The sequence below is a fragment of the Stylophora pistillata genome, chromosome 1 (assembly GCF_964205215.1).
Source record: "Stylophora pistillata chromosome 1, jaStyPist1.2, whole genome shotgun sequence".
Classification (NCBI taxonomy): domain Eukaryota; kingdom Metazoa; phylum Cnidaria; class Anthozoa; order Scleractinia; family Pocilloporidae; genus Stylophora; species Stylophora pistillata.
In genome coordinates, this window is record NC_142519.1 from 22,786,085 (window position 1) to 22,807,568 (window position 21,484).

At 35.9% G+C, this 21,484-nt stretch overlaps 3 protein-coding genes across 7 annotated transcripts; 1 reads left to right on the forward strand and 2 right to left on the reverse strand.

Moving 5' to 3' along the window:
- Window positions 1-667: 667 nt before the first annotated feature.
- Window positions 668-10,545, reverse strand: LOC111326469 (germ cell-less protein-like 1). Of its 4 annotated transcripts, none has more exons than XM_022930472.2 (9): window positions 10,310-10,542; window positions 7,956-8,041; window positions 7,509-7,546; window positions 6,237-6,333; window positions 6,038-6,135; window positions 5,348-5,526; window positions 4,190-4,497; window positions 2,478-2,614; window positions 668-1,417 (listed from the first exon to the last, which is right to left on the reverse strand). In XM_022930472.2, exons 1-9 carry the CDS (start codon window positions 10,414-10,416, stop codon window positions 1,055-1,057), a joined length of 1,413 nt encoding a protein of 470 aa, XP_022786207.2. In that variant the 5' UTR covers window positions 10,417-10,542; the 3' UTR covers window positions 668-1,054. The 4 variants fall into 4 exon arrangements, with proteins under 4 accessions (XP_022786207.2, XP_088601093.1, XP_088601097.1 ...); XM_088744962.1 differs by having other exon boundaries at window positions 1,217-1,500; window positions 10,310-10,545; XM_088744967.1 differs by lacking the exons at window positions 7,509-7,546; window positions 7,956-8,041; window positions 10,310-10,542 and adding an exon at window positions 6,782-6,801.
- A 31-nt stretch (window positions 10,546-10,576) lies between these two features.
- Window positions 10,577-13,656, forward strand: LOC111326470 (ELAV-like protein 2). 2 transcript variants are annotated; one of them, XM_022930474.2, is made up of 2 exons: window positions 10,577-10,681; window positions 11,149-13,656. In XM_022930474.2, exon 2 carries the CDS (start codon window positions 11,272-11,274, stop codon window positions 12,253-12,255), a length of 984 nt encoding a protein of 327 aa, XP_022786209.1. In that variant the 5' UTR covers window positions 10,577-10,681; window positions 11,149-11,271; the 3' UTR covers window positions 12,256-13,656. The 2 variants fall into 2 exon arrangements, with proteins under 2 accessions (XP_022786209.1, XP_022786208.1); XM_022930473.2 differs by having other exon boundaries at window positions 11,285-13,656.
- A 614-nt stretch (window positions 13,657-14,270) lies between these two features.
- Window positions 14,271-20,386, reverse strand: LOC111326468 (nucleoporin Nup37). Its single transcript, XM_022930471.2, has 8 exons — window positions 20,255-20,386; window positions 19,670-19,960; window positions 19,056-19,207; window positions 17,867-17,976; window positions 16,876-17,057; window positions 16,018-16,068; window positions 15,588-15,672; window positions 14,271-14,573 (listed from the first exon to the last, which is right to left on the reverse strand). Exons 2-8 carry the CDS (start codon window positions 19,951-19,953, stop codon window positions 14,460-14,462), a joined length of 978 nt encoding a protein of 325 aa, XP_022786206.1. The 5' UTR covers window positions 19,954-19,960; window positions 20,255-20,386; the 3' UTR covers window positions 14,271-14,459.
- Between the last annotated feature and the right edge of the window lie 1,098 nt (window positions 20,387-21,484).

The window sequence follows — 21,484 nt, forward strand, 5'->3', positions numbered from 1 at the left end:
ATTTCAATCAATTTTATAAGTCCACTATTTTTATCTTAGTTCGAACAAATCCGACCTTAATGCTCTTTGAATAAAGGCTGATAGTTTCTAAAGAAACTGTTTGAGGCTGCGTCGGTGGGGGTAACGAAATAATTTGGATATATCAACAAAGTTGAAATGGTAAACTGGCCACCGTAACGACTACAAAAGCTGACGTTTCGAGCGTTAGCCCTCCGACGAAGGGCTCTTTGATTGCAGTTAGAAGTGTTCCATCGAACTGATATGTTGTCTAAGGATCTCTGTGCTTTGTTATGGTAACAACCTGTACCTAACAAGTTTGAGTATTCTCATAACCTGTTTGTTGGATAATGTATGGATACCATAGGGAGAAAAAACATGTTAATCACTTCTTTGAGTTAAAGGGCTCCAGGAGACTGTTGTGTTCATATGTTATAGGTAAAAAATATGACCACAACTTGTTGAAAGATAAGTGGCCTCTACCTCGATACCATTTTTCAGCAAAGAAAAAAAATCGTTTAATTTTTTTTTAATGATTAAGTCCACAAATGACTCCAGGTTTAAAAGCAATGAAACCATTTACCAGGTTCAAGGGGTTTCTAGGAAGTAAATCCACATCAAAGGCATATGAAAGCACCTATGCTTTCAATTCACTGAAAACAACTGGAAGTCAAGATTTCTATTTTATTACAAAGATGCAATTTCTCATTTCTTAATAGAATCCATGCTCAATTTCTTTTTGTCCAGGCTTCATATATTAAACCCACTTTATATTCAAATCATTACCTACATGATTATCTTATTACAGCTGACTTCATGCTTTGCTCCACAATCTCCCAATGATTATACCTTTCCATAAGAAAGTGGTAACCATTTTAATACCAACATTATTGTTAATCTAAATGAACGCAAAAGTGTGAAATAATAAATAACAACTTTACAAATTTATTACTGCATGTTCAAAATGATGATATTCTCTTCAAAGAAGGATGTTATCTCCCTTTCGACTATTTCTTATTCTTTGCCACATAGGATGATTAATTTCAATTCCATTCCATTACTGGTCTTCTCTTGAGTGCCTTTGTGTCATCATCACATGCTCTGCAGAAACTAGGGCCATGTGTACGCTGACACTGAGAGGGAAAACCATGGACCGGTCAAGTTGCAAAACTACCTTTTCCTCGTCAGGGTCTAAAGTCATATCTAAAAGTCCAGAACATTTATAATAGCTTGTACAGCCCTTGACATCAAATGCAGCTGCAGCAACTCGCACCACAAGGTTTCTCTGTTGATGAAGACAAACTGCACCACTGACTGGATGTGTGTAAGTGTTGCGCCTCAGTGATAGCTGCCTGGTCTTGGGGCTGTAAGTCATGATAATGTCAATGCCATATGAGAATCCTGTCCAGCGCCAGCAATACTACCAAATGAAAGGAAAATGTAACTGAACTTCTGGTTCTTAATGTAGCAATAGCAGAGATCATGTTTTTGAAACTTCCCTTCCTGTAACAAAAAAAGGCAATCTATGGCTGCATGTGCCTATTGTTGTATAGTTGTAGAGTGCTGCAGTAAAAAAGCAATAATAATAATAATAATAATAATATAATAATAATAATAAACAGTTTAACGTGGAGAAACACTTAGCTAGAAGCTAGTTTACAGGTTTTCCACGAAACAACTTAAACAAATAATTCAAATTGAAAATAACGTTGTTAATAATCCCAACTGGCCGAAGGCAAACCAGTTGGCTATATTACAAGTATGGCCGAGGATTTGAAACTCGGGGCTACCGTGAAACAAATCCAAGTAGTGGCCAGGGCAGGACTCGAACCTGGGAGCGACGGATTGCAAGTCCGACACGCTGACCACTCGACCATGCTGTAAGATGCAGAGGGGTTAATGAACAGCTCTTGTAGATGTCAAACTTATGACAGAAGGAAGACTTGGTAAGAGTAAAGTTTGTTTCTGGTCAATTGACAGGCCAGGGTCAGGGCTGGACATTAAAATAGAATAGGTACTTGTATTATATGTGGATCAAATTTATTTCAATACAAAACTTTACCACTTTGTACATTCTATATACCTGGTGCTGTGGATATACCTATTCCTCTGGAGTCTGAAGGATAAAGGTTTGAGCCCTGGCCACACCAAATTATTTTTTGTCTTTTTCTTTATTCCTTTTTCCTTTTTTTTTTAATTTCAATTAACATTCTTCACTTAAGGTTGTGAAGAATGTTAGATATGTTCAGAGTGAACACACATGTGAAAGTTTGACAGCATACTTATTACATTCAAACTGATAACAATGTTGAAATGCAGAGGTGAGGCTCTGAAAAAAATTCAACTCCAGGTCCCCCTTATGGCTGGCTTTACTCTTGGTATGAAAGAGGTTTCTTGGCAAATGAAAAAAATCATCCTCTTGATTTGAAATAAATCTTATATCCACTAAAAAAGGGACCAGTAAAAAGTTGATGACATACCGATGAACTCCTTTCCAATATTCGACCACACCTAAGAGCACCACAACCAAATTCATCAGCTAAAGGTCCTGGGTCCCTACTTTGGGACATTGCTAGCATGGAAGTCCACTGCTTTTTGTAAACTGGATGCATCCAATCTGAAAACACACATAATATCAGATTCTAGGAAAACTGCACAAAAAGATATACCTGTAAAATCAATCTTTCAAGAACACATGTTCTTTTAAAATTCCCTCTCTGGTAGTCTACACAGTCAACAGTGAGAGGTCTGTAAAAAAAAAAAAAAAACAGGTTATGCAGTGACTTTTCCTTTTTTTCTAATGTGTTTTAATTGTTGCACTGGACACTAAACAAGGATGTCTATTTTCAAGCTATAACCAACTCATACCATTTTGTTGATGAGAAAGACTCTTAATTTCATATTATTATACTTAGATTTACACTGCGAAGTACTATTGTTTGTGTCTCTGATTGGATGTATTTTCACAATTGTTCCTTCCACACTTTGATATGTGTCAGTCAGTGAGAAAATTATCATGTGACCTGTGCAGACCTGCTCACACAATCCCATAAAACAACTATTGTGAAAGCTGACCTGTGCAGGGCCAAACATGACATGAGCCAGTCTGGAAAAAGCTGACCGGCCCTGCTGCCATCATGTTGCTTTGTTGCAAAAACTTTTATGGAAACAGAAACGAGAAAAAAAAGGAACTGAGAGTTTCTGGTTCTGACTTGAAAAAATAAAGGAAACCTTATAATTGCAGAATTTTTTTGTGCTTGTGTGGCTACATGTGCCCATCTATCACATCCAATTCAGGTTGAAATTTTCAACACTTAGTGGTTATATGATAAAATACTTATTGACTGAGTATGGTCAGGTCAAAAGGGAATATATTTGTCTCTTGATCACAAGGCACAGACTTCTCTGCACTTAGTCTGTATGTCATGACCTTGAGCCAAATATTTTCCCCACCCAACCCTTCCACTCAGTCATTAAGTACATAATCTCAATATTTAAGTAATGAAAAAATCATACCATGGAAAGTGCTTGAACAATTTTTATTCACTCATTGTGATGCATGAAAAACCTCACACGTTCGCTGTGCTCACTGGTTCCTTTTTTTTTTAATGCATCACAACTTATTACAAAAACTTGAAAAAATCAGTTGTGCACATTTTCCATGGAATAATCTGTATTTACTCTCAGAGTGAATCCCTTCACTTAAGGTTATAGTACTCCAAGTGGCTTTGTGTTGAGGAAACTGGGATAAGCTTCACTAGGATTAGGTACTCAGTTTGTGCTCAGACTTTCCTTTGACTTGAAATCTCATCAATAGCCTGCCTCAGTTTTACTTTCACTTTAATTTTACAGGCTTTCAACTTTTATTCATATACTAGCTTCTCAAATCGATAAAAAGGTGTATAAAGGAGATTCTGGCTCTTGAAAATCCATCAATTCCAGTTGGCAGGTAAATCTCCATTTAGAACTTATATTCCTGCTGCTGCTATATTTGTTTTCACCAAGCACCAAAGATCTTGCCAGCTAATCAATCAAAGATAACAATTTTTAACTTGAGTGGGGATGAAACACTGTGAGAGAAGGTAAAACAATGACCTGGTTACAGCTCAAACAAGTCAAACAAGTACAGCTAACGTCTACTTGTCTCTTGAAAATCTACTAATTAAAACAGAAGAAAAACAAAACCTGTTACCTTGAGGAATGATTCTGTCTTTGTCAAGGAGTTGAATGGACCGCAGGTCATTAACAACATGGTGAAGTCTTATGGCTCTAAAGGCAGGTACAAATACCTTGCCTTCATCAGTATCCAAAAAACAATTCATATCTGAAGGTCTCAAAGAAAAGTATGCATTGCTCTGTTCTCGTATGTCTTTCCAGCTTCCCTTGCAGTCAGGGCAAAGTTGGGTATATACCCAAACTTTAAGTAAGTTGTATACATCCACTTCAATTTGCATCACAAATAATCCTCGAGACTTTACAAGTTGTGTCATTAGTTCAATGCTACAAAAAGAGAAAAAGGTAGACTGCTTAACATAACTTTCCTTAATTCATCATCAATACTTTTTAAATTCAGCTTTATAAAATATCCATGACCCTAATTTGGTACATGTTTCAAAAGCCAAAAATTTACGAGAAGGCTTAATTTCTACTTATTAAGCGACCCTCTGGCAGCTTTCTTGAAAACAATAAAATACTTTTAGTGAAAGACCACGACTGATAACTCAGCTCAGTCAAACTTCTTTTCAGGTTGCAACATAAGGTCATAAATTAATAGAGTTTCCATTAGGGGCTGAACAATTTTCTTCTGTCAAAAAAAAAAATTATTATTTCAACTTGTTCAGAAATGACTAGGCATTTATTTATTTAATCACTTTCACCAGAGTGTGGTGAGGGTCGCACAACAGAGCGAGGCTCCAAATGAAGTGCGCCCTATATCCCACCCATCCCACCCCAGGGGAGGACATCCATCACACAGTAATCTCGCGTGTGGGAAATTAACGTCTCCTACCCCAACCCTGCAGGAGACGGGACCTCCATTTATTCGTCCCTATCCGAGAAGACTAGAATATCTAACCATTTCTTGATGTTATAGAAAGGTAGCAAATTCTTCTCAATTATTTAAAGACCCTGAGTGTTGGTCCGGCCGGGGCTCGAATCCTCGACCTCCCGCACAACAGTCCAGCGCTCTATCCATTGAGCTAACCGGGAGGCGGTTAGCTCAATGGATATCACTTTTTTGATATCACTTCCAAAAGAGTGAGGAAAAAGTGACAGACTAGTATGGATCATCAAAAAATGGTGTTTAAAAAATAATGAATCCTATTTGAGCCACCTCTTTGCACATTCTTACCTGATATCCTTCAAGAGAGACACTGATGTTTCCGAAGTAAGTCTTCTTTCCAGCCATTCCACACACTTGGTCCGCAATTCTGCTTCGCAGTAATGTGTGGCTGCAGCATAATATGCACAAACTGTAGATTTGTTAATTGTTTCCATCATTGCTTGAGAGCACTGTTGACATAAGCCTTCCTAGAAACAAAACAGATTTGACCATTGGTAAGTAATATAATTGTATTTCTACCATGTTTTGTGCTCTAACAGTCACAAATTAAGGTACAATACCAAAGCCTTGCTTAAGCCTGTAAACTAGAAGTAAGGAGGAGAATTAGCTTTTATCAAATATCTCTAAGTAAGTACTTACCCTAAATTTACATTAGCTACAGTGTAGTAACCCTGTCTAAGATCAAATTTTTTGGACAATTCTAGACAGACTTGGAAAATAATTTGAACTTAATAAAATCATAAATTCATTATACATAGAACCTACGAAAAAAAAGAAACAAACAAAGTAATGAAGGAAAATAGGGATTCATCCTAGGGACACTACAATGTGGCAATATTCCTTAGTTATTAATGGTATTTTTGGACCTACATGTAAGTAGAGGCTCTCATAGGGCTGCAAATAGGATTTAACATGAAAAAAGTTTAATTGAAAATCATGAAAGCACCATATGAAAGGCCCTCCACTGTAAATACCCACCAGCTGAAGAAGGTTTGCAGCCGCCAAGAGAGGTACAACAGAAGTAGGAGTTATAATTACTTCATCACAATACAGGGAACCAAATGCTGTATTCAGAGCTATAGAAACAGATATAGTACAGCACAATTAATCATAATTTATGAAATAATTTGTTGAGGGTTAATAGGACAATAAGTCAGAGATTCCACCGACTCTCTACCTTCAATATCAATATTTTCATCTGGAATCTCCAAAGTGATATGGTTTTCATTAGACTCCTTCCATGATCCATTGAACATGCTTTGGAAATACTTGGACTGCAATCCAAATGAAAAGGAAGATGTGAGGAATATATCTCATACTTAGAAAACAAGATCTTCCAGAGTGGATATTAGGCTAACATAGAGAGGAGGTACATTAAATTTTATAACAAATTCATACTTCAATAAAATAAAAGTAAACATATTGCAGTTTATAATATTCTAAATATCAAATATATAATATATTCAAGGATATTAAATTGAGCTTAAGTTTGTGGAAAGTTTCTCAAGTTAAATCCTGCATGGATGTAATCTGGATATTCTTCCAGAAAATATGAAATCACTCAATAATCATCCCAAATGAAAGAAAAGAGGTAATTACTTAATATGTAAGCTACATTTCCACTGATATTTACCTGACATAAGTAGATTTACCTGACTCAAGTAGATCACTTAATATGTAAGCTACATTTCCATTGATATTTACCTGCACAAGTAGATTTACCTGACGTAAGTAGATTACTTAGTATGTAAGCTACATTTTACTGATATTTACCTGACGTAAGTAGATTTACCTGACGTAAGTAAATTACTTAATATGTGAGCTACATTCAAGGCTGCAAATAACTAATGGGCAGTCGCCGGTCACGCTGTCTAGTCAAACATGCTTTTCCTCGGACACTACCCATTTTTTGGCCGGTCAAATTTTAACAGTTGGAACTCTTGCGATAGTGAACCCAGATTGCACAGTAATCGTTTTACAACTAAAAAACAACTGAATCCAAGTCGGTCTGGCAATAAAAATTACAAGTTAATAATTTACTACTCTTTAATGCAGAAGCTGCCTCGCATTGAGTACATAGAACGGTTACACAAGATACAACAGCAATTGTCCGTTTTACTTTACATCTGGCAAAATCACTTATAATTAGATATTACACTTTGGCGACAGGACTTGATGACATCATGGAAATTTGCGACTGCCAGGAATTTCTCGACCACTAATTTGTCTACTTTTATATTGTTTTTTTTTGTTTTCTTTCGGAAACATGACTGCTGTCCCTTGTGATTATCAAACATTTAAAAATTAAAATTTCTTTGAACGAGTCGGTAAAGGACCGGACAAGATGTCCGGCAATCCAAGGATTTGTCCGGTCAGTACCCAATTTTGACCAGACATTGTCCGTTGACCGGCCGTTATTTGCAGCCCTGACATTTCTACTTATATTTACCTGACGTAAGTAGATTCTGTGAAGTTTCCATTCTTTTCCTGTCATTAACAAAATTAAAAAAAGGAGGAAGTCTAAAATCTAATCTAATGTGTAGAAATTCACAAGGTAATTTCTTACAGTGAATTTATATGCACATTGCTTTATTGTGAACATTGAGTAACTAGTATAGCTGAGTGGTTAAGGCACTGGCCACCTTGCTACTGAGTGGATTTATTCTCTGATCAACTTCTGTGCTGCACTTTGTAAAAAGCCAACTGGCTGCTGGCCTCCTGCCAGTTTAGATTTAAAACACTACGTTTATTTACAACATTTCTTTTCTTTGTATTAGCCCTGAAAAGTGCTGATGAACACATGCACACACACACGCATGCCCACACATACAAACATTGTTCTGAGAATAAAAATACAGGAAACATGGAGAACCATCAGCTGGAATACATTACTTACCAAGAGCCTCTATTGTGACATCAGTCCCTTCACAATCAAGAAAGAGTGTCTGATAAATGTAGTCACATGTACCCTTTAGCTTTTTCCTACATAAAAAAATAATGGTAAATAAGATGTTCTGTCTTAAAGTAAATGAAAGGGCAAATGATTTAAAACTAGTTGGATGTATGTTTTCTTGGTCTATGATCAATTTGCCACCACAACAAACTTACCACCACGAAACTCTCCACCAGCAAGAGTCAAATTGCCACCCTTGGGGAGTTGACTCAAGCATAATGTTTTAATAGTTTCTTGTATGAAATTTACAGCTAAGTTGTGGGAGGGAATTGCAAAATTAGGAGTACAAACAAATGTGGCAAAAGGTACGCAAACTTTGTGTATTGCATCTAAATTATAGAACATTAACTGTTAGATTACATAAGACATGTTGATATCACAAAGACAGACCAGTCCACATATGGGGAAACTAGATAAAACTGCATGGAATTCACATCAAATGAAAGCTAAGATGAAGTGGCATGTAAAGGGGTCCTTTCAGTGAAGGGAAAAAATGTAACATTGTGCAATTTATCATAATGATTGTTTGATTCTCAAAAAACATGTCACTGTATAATTTCTTATTGTTTCAAATGAGAAAACATGTCAAAAGCCCAGTCTTTGTGCTTCATCATCAAACACCATCTATTTCTCAGTGTTTGGAACTCACCTTTGTTAATGACCCATTTCTGGGTATTACAGGACACAGTTTTCATAAGATGGTCAAGTTACTAAACTTAAAGGAAGTATTTTGAAGTAAATTCAAAGTGCATTTTGAAGCAATTTGAGTACTTGTTAACTCGTCAAACATTGCCACAGAATTTGGGAAATTTAATCACAAAAATTCAAGTTTATGCATTTTAAGAAATACCTTTTGGGGTGTACTTCTTAATCAAAAAGTCTTATAAAAAGTTTTTAGAAATCCAGAGAAAGAGCTTTTAGCAATAATACTTCATTCTGCGATAATATTGATCAAATAATTTAATGAATGCAGCTGTTGGAGAGAACATCACTGACATTCCATAATCGAGACCCTACACATAACTTCTGAGCCCCTTTCCCTTTTCACAATGTACTCTAACATGTTAGCTTTCATTTGATGTAAGTTTCAGGCTTATATACATAGTGTCTGAGTCAAACTGTCAAAGGTAGCGATTTGACTCTCACTGCTCGTGAGTTTGGTGGTGGCAAGTCTCCTGTGGTGACGAATTGACCTGATACCATTTTCCTTTGGCTCACATACAATACCATTATATATGATAGTCAGAGTAGCTTGGACACACCAAAGTAGTACCAATCCAACAAGTTTGATATCATTACATTCAAAATCACTTTTAACTGCTAGAAAAAAAGACTTCATATGCCTTACACAGTACTGAACTGACACTGCCTGGTTCATAAATGTAGCTCAGTCCTGGTATTCAAAATAGATGACCATTAGCTTAATTTCACCAACCAGAAAAATAGAATGGATTCAAGAATGTGCACTTAGAGCAGTATTTAATTCCCATTCAGAATTATATGAAAACCTTTTTGGTTCACACAGAGCTACCTTCACTATTAAATCAAAGACTACAAGATATCGCCTTAAATAAATGTACAACTGAGTAAAATATGTTATCACGTACACCAAGTATTGTGAACGAACTATTTAAGTAGAAAAGCATTAGTTTTTCACCAAGAAACAGAGACTTTAAAATTCCTACTTATAACACTATTAACTATGGAAACATTCTCTTAGATATCAAGGACCTCATATATGGTCAAAACTGGATATTTAATACATTGAAAGGCTCCCTGAATATTGAATTTTTTTAAAAAGAACATTAGGAAAAAAGACCTAGCATCACTCTTAAACAACAATAAAAGCTGCTGCAACCTGTGCAACTCTTAGAGACCACCTTTTATATACCTACTGTTTTAATGTACAAATATTTATACATGTTATTCATATAAATGATATATACATCCTTCATAATTTCTTATTTGTAAATAATTCTATTTTATCTATCTATTGATTTACTTATTTATTTATTTTTGTGTCTCCAATTAGTTGTGAAAACTAAATATATTGACACATAAATAAAGCTTTTACTTCACTTTACTTCTACGAGTAATTTGGAGGAGTCAAACACAAACACCCTTTGCATTTCAATTTTGTTTGGATGTATGCGCGAGGCCAGCTTAAGAGATACAGTTACAGCTATATCTCTTTTTGTCACCCAGTGGAGCAAAATGATTGCATCTTACCTTCACGCTTGACGTAAAAAAATGAAAACCCAACCAATATTCAACTAACTTAGCTATTTACGAAATACCTCTTCACCACATCGACGACCCTATCCTCTTCTGTTTGAACGCCTCCTTCGTCTTCGCATTCCGAATGTTTTCTTTTCTCGCCTACTGTTGATATCGTAGAGCCCATTGGAAAAGGTTCAAAAAACTACCAAACTATACAGCTAACATTAAACTGCTGAATTCAGCTTTACCATAAGCGTAACCTTGCAACCAGGTTGTGGTCGTCCATAACTGTTTACAAGTCCACAATTCTTTGCGCTGAAAACAAGTATATTGCAATCAAAACGGAACTATGGGTAATTTGACAGTGGCGACTTCAATTCTCCATGCGGTTTGGTGAATGCGACAAAAAATTGACGCTTTCTTAAGGTGGCAAACCCCTTTTTGGCCAGGTAAGTTGTTCAGAGAGAGAGTTCAGTGCGAAGGAACATATGAGTTGCGCATCTGACCTTGAAAACGGATCGTGACGTTGTAATTCGTCATATGGGGTAATATGATTTTGTTTGATAATTTTCTTGTTTATCCTCAAAAGCCAGATGTGAATAGGACGTTGTAAGTTTCTTGTTAAATTTGACCTACGACGAAGGGAGTAATCTTACGTTTATCCACCATTTTTTCGTTGAAAAAAGGTGGATAAAAGCAATCGCTTCCAACTAAGTAATGCTTCTCACATGTTAATTTGAGTAGTCCATATTTGTAGCTTGAGATTCACAGATTTTTTATTTCATAAACGGGAACCGCTTATCGTTTGTGCAGACAGATGAGGAATAGGATGGTTTAGGGTGTTGCTCGTTGAGGTTTGGTCTTGTTAATTTTATACTAGAGCTGACTTGTGATTCATTTTTTTTTTTTTATCCAGAAAGTTTTAAGAGCCAAAAGTGCCAGAAATTGTTTTCTTCAACCTTGATTCCTCTGAGATTTGTGATAGGACTTGTCTAACAGTGCAAAATATTTGTATCCCTTGTTTAAATTTTGTTCTACTATGGCAACTGCAGGAGATAGTGGTGAATCAGAAAACAAGACCAATTTAATTGTCAACTACATTCCACAAAGTTACACTGATGCAGAATTTAAGGCACTGTTTACAACTATTGGTCCAACCAAGAGCTGCAAGATCTGCCGGCACAAATCAACAGGCTACAGCTATGGCTTTGGCTTTGTGGAGTATTTTACACCCGAACATGCACAGTTGGCAATCGATACACTCAGTGGCCATCGAGTAGACAACAAAACCTTGAAGGTTGCATTGTCAAGAAAAGGAGGAGAGAAGATCAAGGGAGCAAATGTATATGTCCGAAATATACCTAAAACATGGACAAATGATGATCTAAAGGCACTTTTCAGCCCTTACGGCAGCATAGTCAATACTAAAATCCTCATAGACCAGTTTACCCAGTCCTCTAAAGGCGTTGGGTTTGTCTTATTTGATCTAAAGACGGAAGCTGAAGGAGCCATCAATGCCTTAAACAACACCATGCCCCCTGGAGGCACTGAGATCATGTTTGTACGTTTTGCAGATGACAACACAAGTAAATTAAAGCCTCCACTTACAGCTGCTGCATCTCAGCGTCCAAGTTTTAATTTGCATCCACAAGGTGCAATCGGACCCATGGCACAAGCCATGATGAATCGTCGTGCCAACCGCTACAACCCCATGATGGGAGGACCTCAAATTCCTCCACCCACTGGTTTCAGCCAAATGTCTCCTCAGGGTGAAGGATTTACTCTGTTTGTTTACAACATTGGTGCAAGGGCAACAGAGGCAGCAGTTTATGAACTTTTTTCACCTTATGGTGAAATTAAGAAAATCAATATCATGTGGGACTGGGAAAAATCTCAGTGTAAAGGTTTTTGTTTCGTTACTATGGCCACTCTAGCACAGGCTCAAGCTGCAATACTTGCATTGAATGGTTTCATGTATGATCAACGTCCTCTGCAAGTGAAAATTAAAACTCCAAAGATGTAACTATGCATCACACAAAGGGACAAAACTGAAAAAAGTTTATCTGCAGGTTTTTTCTGATAATCTGGTCAGTGTTCACTCAACCGGTAAGTGCCAACATTAAAATGATAAATGCTGTTGAAATTTCATTTTAATTTCTTTCAAATGGATTGGTTTGTTTTCTGTGAGCCATTGCTTTGGCAATTCAAAAATCATGCAAAAAATAACTATGAACATATACTTTTTAAACTGAATTTTTTTTGAAAGACCTCAGTGTACATCTTGCCACAGCCTTGAAAGGTTATTCCTTAATGATATATATTAAAATGCTTGTTTAAGAGGTTAGGATAGTTTTGTTAGTCTTAGTGGTAGTGGTGAAAGGAAAACTATGGTGAGAAATATGAGATTTTCTAATTTGGGAAGGATTGTTACACTAAAAAATACCACTCCTTTCTAAGCAGAACATGCTTTGTGGTGTTAAATGTTCCCTGAACAATGTTACAAAAGTTACAGGTGTAGTAGAGTATGGTACAATACAAATATATTTGAGGCAACATGAAAGAGTTTTCTACACCAAGGTTCATTAAGACATCAACAATGATTTACTCTGTGATCAATTGTATTAGAGACCATGATACAATGGCAATATTTCTAGGAATCATGACATTGTTTACCTATGATTTGATTGGTGGTTTTCAATCCATTTGCCTTTTCATGCACTTAGATGTGTGTTATAATGAATGAAGACAGCAGGAATTGTAATTATTTCGATTTGCATTGCCTTTGAACGTCAGTATTTCAGATAATAGTTTCTAGTACATTCAAGCTAATGGCCAGTGTAATTGTTTAATGTTGTGGTTCATTTTATCTTAGCATTCAGTAGTTAGTTAAAACTTAAAGGAACTTATATTTGCATCAGTTCTCAGCAGTAGGCATACTTTTAAAACCTCCAAATGATTTGTCCGGGTATGTAAATCATATCTAAACCCACTTAATTGATATCATCTAACTGAAACTAGAATAGAAAATTCTTCAAAGACATGTAAGTGGAGAGCAGTTTCTTTTCTTGAAGATGTACATGTACTCAATTTTTTCCAGCTATTAATGATCACTTTTTGTTTTCCTTTTTAAAAAATATTGGTGATCGTAGTTTTCATGTATCTGTTAAAAGCAACTGCACAGATGCCTCTTTAAAAACCCAAAAAATCAACTTTATGTTACTGTACATTTTGCCACAGTGCATCTTGTGTTACTGTACATTTTGCCACAGTGTATTTTATGATTCAAGGGTTCATACTCTTTCAAACTTGTGGACTCAGATGACTTATGATGACATTTTCTTGAAAGACTGAAGTTTTTACATGACATTTGACCGAGATGTTGGTTTCAAAGTACAACATTAATAAAAGCTCCATATTACATTAATTGTTGCTTATCTCGTCAATTTTCACTAGACCTGGATGTTTTATGATTCCATGATTTTCAAGGTTTTCAATGCTTTGTGAATACTTGCACGTGCTAATCATAAAAGATGTTAAAATAAGAGTATTCATTACATTACTCGAAGCACTGGTGGGCAAGATGAAGCAAACCCTGTGTTGTGATTGGCTACCCAAGCGGGCAAGATGGGGCCCATCTTGCCCATTTAGGATTGCCCACATTTATCCTGTGCATGAAAAAAATAGAATTAGAACTATGTTCATAATTCTTGGACAAACTACAAAAGCAGTTGGCTTTCTTTCTCAGCTCTCGAAGTAAACAAGTCATTAATCTTTCTTAAATTTTAGTAAAGTGAAATCCTTTATTAACCAAGCTTGAGCAGTCAAGATGGCTGAATGTTAGCATTGTTCTTTTTTCACACTTTTATGGAACTCAACTTCGTCTCAACCATAAAAATGCACAAAAAGAACTTGGCCAATATCCAGCCATCTTGGCCTTACCCTTGGTTAATAACACATATGTATTAAAGCTGATCCAGTCAGACTATAGAGACTGGATTATAACACTTACACTCTATTTAAAATGAAATGACAACAAGCTGTTGTTAAACAACACAGTTTACTCTCCTTTTTTTATTGAAAAACAAATATGCTTCACTCACTCTCTCACTTTCAATAGATGTTAAGTTCATTTGGAGTTAATTAATATCACATGTATTTATTCCCACTGTTGTGTGAGGAGAAAGTCATTGTTTCCCTTCATTACTCTTGCTGGTTCCCCTTTGACCTTTATACTTCTAAGAACCATAAGTGCACCTTGTGCCCTCCAGCTGAGGCACACACAGGTAAAAAAGGGTGCCAAGAGAGACCTCCTCCAGTCCGCATTTGGCATGACACTGGGATCTATCCAGAAAAAATTGGAATGAAAGTTGAAATTAGTGAAACTCATATTTCTGCATGGGGTACATTTTGATTCAGTTTTTAAAAACAAAGACCAGAATAACGTTACAGGGAAATAATTAATGGTAATTGAACTGAGTGGAGCGCAATATTTGGTCTGCAGTCATACCCATGATTTCAGAATTGAATGGGAGTTTGATTTGAAAACAAAAGTATGATTTCAGACCAAAATTGCATCATGAAGTTAATTACCACTTGATAACATCCATTTCAAAGCCACAAAATTCCATTCCTCAAATATAGGGTTTTTAAGTCTGCACAAATATTTTAGTAATCCAGTACTGAGCTGGTTTGTAAAGAGATGCAAAATTTATCCTTCATTTTCCTGCAATTTGATTGGTGACTTTAAACAAGCCTTAAAATCTGATTGGTCATTTTGTTTCAGTGAAGGTTTCTCATTGGCCAGGAAAAGATGCAATTCAGGGCAAAAAACATTTAAAACGCACTCATTTTTGGCCAATCAGAAGCAAATAATTTTTTTAATGTATATTTTTAAGAGAATTACTTGATTCACAACAAATGAGTTAGAGAAGGACATTTTGAGAAGTCCAAACAAGAGAACACAAATTCACGCCTGATAAGCATGAGAAGTTTCCTTTCGACTGAAGGTAGAGTAAGTATATTATTGTGGGAGCTTACCTTAGCAGATCAACAAAAATATGCAAAAATTGAAACCTATAATTTACTTTTCTTCCTCATAAATGTACTGCTTCAACAGAAAATCTCACTTTAGTTCCCAACACAAATTTCAGTTGTCTCAAACCAAAACTACTTGTTCTCACAAAAAAAAAAAAGGCCATCCACATACTTAATCTCCTACAAATATTATCAACACTCATGGTAGTATGATTTGAAACACAATCTACAGCATAGCACTTCGCTTGATAGTGTTATCAAACCTGTGAATAAGGAAGATGAAGGGTGAAATGGACCAGAAAAAGGAAAAACTCAACCAACCTTGTGGTGCCCCATGTGATAAACATTGATGTGGTTACCAGGACAACCAGTTGTAGCAAACAGATTCTCATGCACATGTGACCATCTATGGAGTAAAACAACAGGTTTAAGGGATTTTTTTTTAACCACAGTAGCAAAGCTCTTTTATTATGGACTGGACCCATCCTGTCATTCGTTAAATTTTATACGGACCATTCAGAATTCATACCATTTGCAAACACCTCTTAAACCCAAAACATAAAATTAATCTGTGTAATTCACTGTTACATGTTATTATAGGAGTCAGTCAATCATTCCTTTCCTTGGTATTGCAGATTATCTTGACTAGAATTACAATTATGGGCAGCCAAGGATTATGTTGACCATCAAAAATAGGAAATGACTACAGGCACCAGAAACAAACATATAACCTTATGTGCCATTCAATTACCTAAATTTGGATACTCCTTTTAAATGAGCCTGTTCCACAACTTCTGGTAGACTGTGATAAAATAAATAAAAAGCTATCACTTAAAATAATTATCAATAAAAATTTAACAATTGATGTAATCATTTGTCTCACGCTGTATTGGTTTTGGTGTGGATCCTTATGCTTCAACTGTGGAATTGTGAAATACAAGTTGTTTATTGATTGTGATCCCCATGTTATATAATTATGTAGGGTAAGGAAGTAATTCACACAAAACCTCACCTCAGTGAGACAGTGGAATAAAATCTCCAGAAGTATGGATGGATCTGACTCACAACAAACTGCACCAATCACAGCTGTTTCAAACCAGCCAATCACAACAAAGCATAATGTTTCATCAAGTTACACACACAAATCTAACCATTGGGTGAAGAGGATAAGCAGTACATAGTCAAAACATTATGTCCCAGACGAGAAGTGACTACAATAATGATGCATAAGCTTAATTAAATTTCATTACAAAGAATAACCACAACCTTTTCAACAAAGTCTTTTCTGATACAAATATTGTTGTTTTATACATGTCAGGGGTTTCAATAAAAGTCATATACAGGACATCCAAGACTGCTCATTACACCTCTTATCACAATCTGCTTGCTTGCAGGCTCTTGTGTTTGGGATTCACCTTAGGGCACTTTTTCCAAGCACAGTTTCCCACAACATCAGCTGCTTATGGGAAAAGTTACTGAAACCACTATTTACAGTTAAAATAACCATCAGAATTTTTGTGAAGTGATCCAGACTTGATATATTTCACAGGGATGCAATAAACATTATCACTCAAATGACGTAATAACTGACTAAAGTTAACAAACATACCTTGACTTTGACATATCCCAGATCAGCCAGTCATCCTTAGCTACTGCACCAACTTTCAGAGCATTGGTCTTGCACCAATCAGCTGAGATTAGAGGCAGCTGCTCAGTACTGAGGGACATGATGGGCTGCTGGCTCACCAAGTCATAAAATCGTATTATTCCATTCTTTTCAGCCACCATCAGCTGATAATACAAATTAAATATCATGGTTATTCTTAAATTAAAAAAAAAAATGAAAAAAATGTTATGATCCTTCTGAGTAGTCTTTTGGGGTAAAATTTTCCAGTTTTCAGTATGAAATGAAAGGAGGCTTGACCAATCTTTCTGGACTAAATTACAATAAATTTTTTAAATTCTTCAGCACACACTTTTTTTTGCAACACGTACTCGAACTTTTATCCCCTCCCTATTTTAACCTCAGTGAGCCATTATATTCTTTACTGAGACTTTTATCATAATATAATGTACTTTTGAGGTATGTTCAACTTACCCCACCATTTCCCCCAAATTAAAAAGTAGAATGATCCATCTATCAACATGAGGTTACTCACATCATGTCAAGATTGAAAATCTTAACTCTAATTCAAAGACAATTCATTAGCATCATTTCTTTGGTCCCGAGATTTCATATTTGTTGTGTTCATATTTAAAATCCAAGGGAGGTATCGGACTAAGAGTGTTGTTATTTCAAGAAGTTAGCTTATTTCAGTCCCAGAAATCAGAGAAAATCATTGCCTCAATTATCCTTTTGACTCTCATGAATGACCAAGACAAAAAAGAAATACTTATGAGACCTCGAGAGTGAAAGGATAACCACATTGCTGACAGACAGACAGACAATTAAATAAAAATGAAAGACATTCTAAATTTAGAGATCTATGTCATGACAGAACATCCAGGGCTTAGTAACAAGATTACATTATTTCTGTTATTTTAGCAAGGACATTACCGTATATCAAATTTGTCAATAAATTCAAATCATTCAAGTTAACCTTGTTTGGTTCTACAGGATTCCATTTGACACTCATTCCTGCTGATCCAAGAGGAATGCATGTTTTCTCTGCTCCAGTCTCCAGATCCCATAGCCGACAAGTATGGTCATCTGTTAAAAAGTATAATTATATATATGTGGATGTTTGATTTATTCTAGAATAAATCAAATTTTTGCAACCTTGTATGAAGGTTTAATCATTTTATGATTATCAGTGAGTACAGAATATTACCTGAAATATCATTGGAACTGTCAATAAATTTGAAAGTGGAGGGAAATAAGAAGTAGCAGGCAGCCAGCCAGGTTATTGTGGATCCCATAGTGTTGGGTCAGATTACATACAAGGCCAGTAACTATTTATTCACAAAGCCCAATGCATTCCAAGAAGTTCGCAGGAACCTTTTTGTTAATTCTGAAAGTGAAACTTTTTCTCACAACTAAACCTGTCCCAAGTAAATTATACATTCAATTCCACTCAAATCTGAGAATTGGCAACTGTACAAATTTCTTCTATGGTACTTCAATAATTGCACAGTTTTCCATCATCAGTTATGGTTACTGTAAAATGAGATGAAAGTAGTCAGTTGAAGATGGCAGACCACTAAGTGGTTTTGGCTTTTTACCAGCTCGTATTGACAGTTCTGCATCATTGCAATCCTTTAAATAGAGTGAAAAAATGATTTCAATCCTAGAAAGCTTGTAAATGATAATTTAATGAAAGGAGAATTTGTCCAACTTTTGCCATATGTATCAGTCAATTAATTCAAAGTGCAGTAACCCAGATCATTACCTTAGGAAAGGAAATTTGGTGAGAAGGAAATTTGGCGAGAAGGAAATTTGGTGAGAAAGAAATTTGGCAAGAAGAGTGGGATACTTGTGCAGGGTTAATCAGAACATAACGCAATGTTTATGGTACAATGGATTTCTGTAATGTTCAATGCTGAAAATTTCAATCCAAAGAGAACTCAAAACCAAGTCCAAAAATTACTTTTTAATCCGAATTAAGATTTTCCAAAACATTTACACTGCACAGGGACTACCACCTACCAGCTTCATAGTCTGTTGCACATGAAGTTGAATATTTTTATAGAAACAGCGTAGTATAAATTTAAATTTAAATTTTAATAAGAATAAATTTAAATTTAATAATAGTAATGACCTACATCTATCATTACGTAACTGTTGCTTACCACTGACACTGGCAACATTGAGGCCAGACACTGGTTCAATGACACAATCATTAATGTAACTTAGATGTCCTTCTAGAGTGGTCACTGTTGATGAATCCTTGCCATCAGATGTGAAATATCGAAGCTTCCTGTCTTCTCCTGCAGTACAGAACCTAGAGTATTTTAAAAATACTTCATCGCACCATATATAGAACCTGGAACAAAGAAATCTAACCAAGTAGATGACAAACCAATGAAGCCGAAGGTTGAAACTACATACAGTTTGGATCTTTTTAAAGATGTAAAGAATACTTCTTGTTTCTTGAACCCCCTAATCAATAGTGTGCACCTTGTCAAGCAACACAAGAAAAACTGTTTTTCCATAATATGAACAGATTTAACATATGACAAGCAGCCACAAACCACTTAGACATTAGTATGTAGTATCTTATACATCAGTATGGTGTATTTACTTTTTGGTTTAAAGAAAACTTATCATCTCTTACCCATATCTTGACTCTACCTTTTATTAACTTGAAGGTACCATACTAATTTTAAGAGTTCTTTGGCAATGGTTTTTTTCTGTCTGAATTATTATGCATTAAAATCAAAGCTACCTTTAAGCATTCACTTACTGGAAAGAATAAGGCAAATGTTGAATGTTTGTTTTAGGAGACCAGGCAATAGAAAGAACCCTTGTTCCATGATGAAAATCTGTAATATGTTTAAACTGCAGAAGAGGAAGGTGACTGTCTTGGGCCTCCTCTTGGAAAAGACACATGCCCAGTGCTACTCTGTTTTCACCTCCATAAGCAATTATACCTGCTGCCTTGTCAAATGGACAGAACTCTACGACATTCACATCTTGTACACTCTCGAAAGAAAATGTGCTGGGTACAGCTCCATTTGCCGATGGCATTTTGTTCCTACCAAATTTAGAAAGTACCAAATTGAACTGACTATAACTGCGTTTCATATGACAACAGAAGTATTTCAGGAAAGTTTATAGCAACAAGTTAGACTAAAAAAAAAAAAAAAACAAGAAAAATCACGCTCGAGAGCAGTATAACATCTACACATAGATATCTCCCGGCAAGTGCTGTGAGCGACAGTGAGTTGCGAACTTCATCTAGCGAGTTGTTGATATTATTGGCTGCTAAGTACTAAAAAAATGGCAAATACTATCAATGAATTTGTATAAACGTATACGATAAACTTACCCTACTAGACGAGTTCTATTCCTTTAGAATTAGGGGAACTGACCAAACCATGTCACTGGCGCCATTTTCAAAGCTCGTGGACTGTAAAATCGAGCAGGCATTCCAAACGATAAAAAATGTGTAGACTGGGAACGAGCGAAAAAATAACTCACCAAGTACCCAATCCTTGTCTGGATCAATTATGGAAGATTGACAGAGTCGTAATAGGATCAGAAGCCACAGAAGAAAGTATTCTATAAGGCAGTAAATACGAGTTCATACGTGAGCACTTGTTATATGAGAAGCCCTTGGTGGCCTTCTCCAGCGAACCAATCAAGATTTCTCAAGGACGAGATTGTAAACTTGCCAAAATGAAATGCTATAAATTGTTTCAGCACAGGATATACAGCCTTTTGTCTCCCAACTGAACGGCAAGATGCGATCCATTGTCAATCGTTGCGTAACCAAATTTACGTTGGCTGTCAGTAATTTTGTTCTAGCTGTTTAGATTATTCCTGTTAGTTTGATAAGCTATTCAGTGTCAGAAGCTTACAACTGGTTTAAAACTATCAGTCTTTTGTTCTCTCCACACAACTCGCTTCGACTAAGTTATACTATACCAAGACAATTTGGCCGGTTTTATCGTTAAGAGTTTCATCAAAGCTGAGGTTTCGAGCATTAGCCTTTCGTCAGAGCATCGTAACCCTTCTTCCATTCTTCCATTCGTGGGTTGACGCTCGACACGTCAGCTTTGAAAAAATTATTTACAGTGACCAATTTCTTTTTTTTCAACTCAGTTGATAAGACCAAATTGTCTTGTTTTGCTCCCCCGCGGACGCAGCACCAATCAATCAATCAATTTATTTAAACGCACACGCGAATACAGTGTGCTAGAGAATATTATAATTATTACAGCAGCCGGCTACAGTAGTGTCACACCACAGTTTTTTTTAGAAACTTACGCCCTTCGTTCATTAGTTATGCTATGTGCGAGTGAGCTGCGAGTTGTTTTTGTACTTTATTTGTAACCGGACTTTAAAAATAAAAAGTACAGTTTACCGGTGTTTGAATTAGTATGGCTTTACCTTGTCAATAAGTACCCGCGCGGGAAGCCACAGTATTCAGAACATTTGAAGTAAGTGCGTAGTGTAACAATCATACAACTCATACAGAAGAAAGACCCTGAAATGTCGTTCTAACTGCACTCCTAATGAGTGTTTTTAAGGCTGTTTTATCTTCAAATTTAGTTTG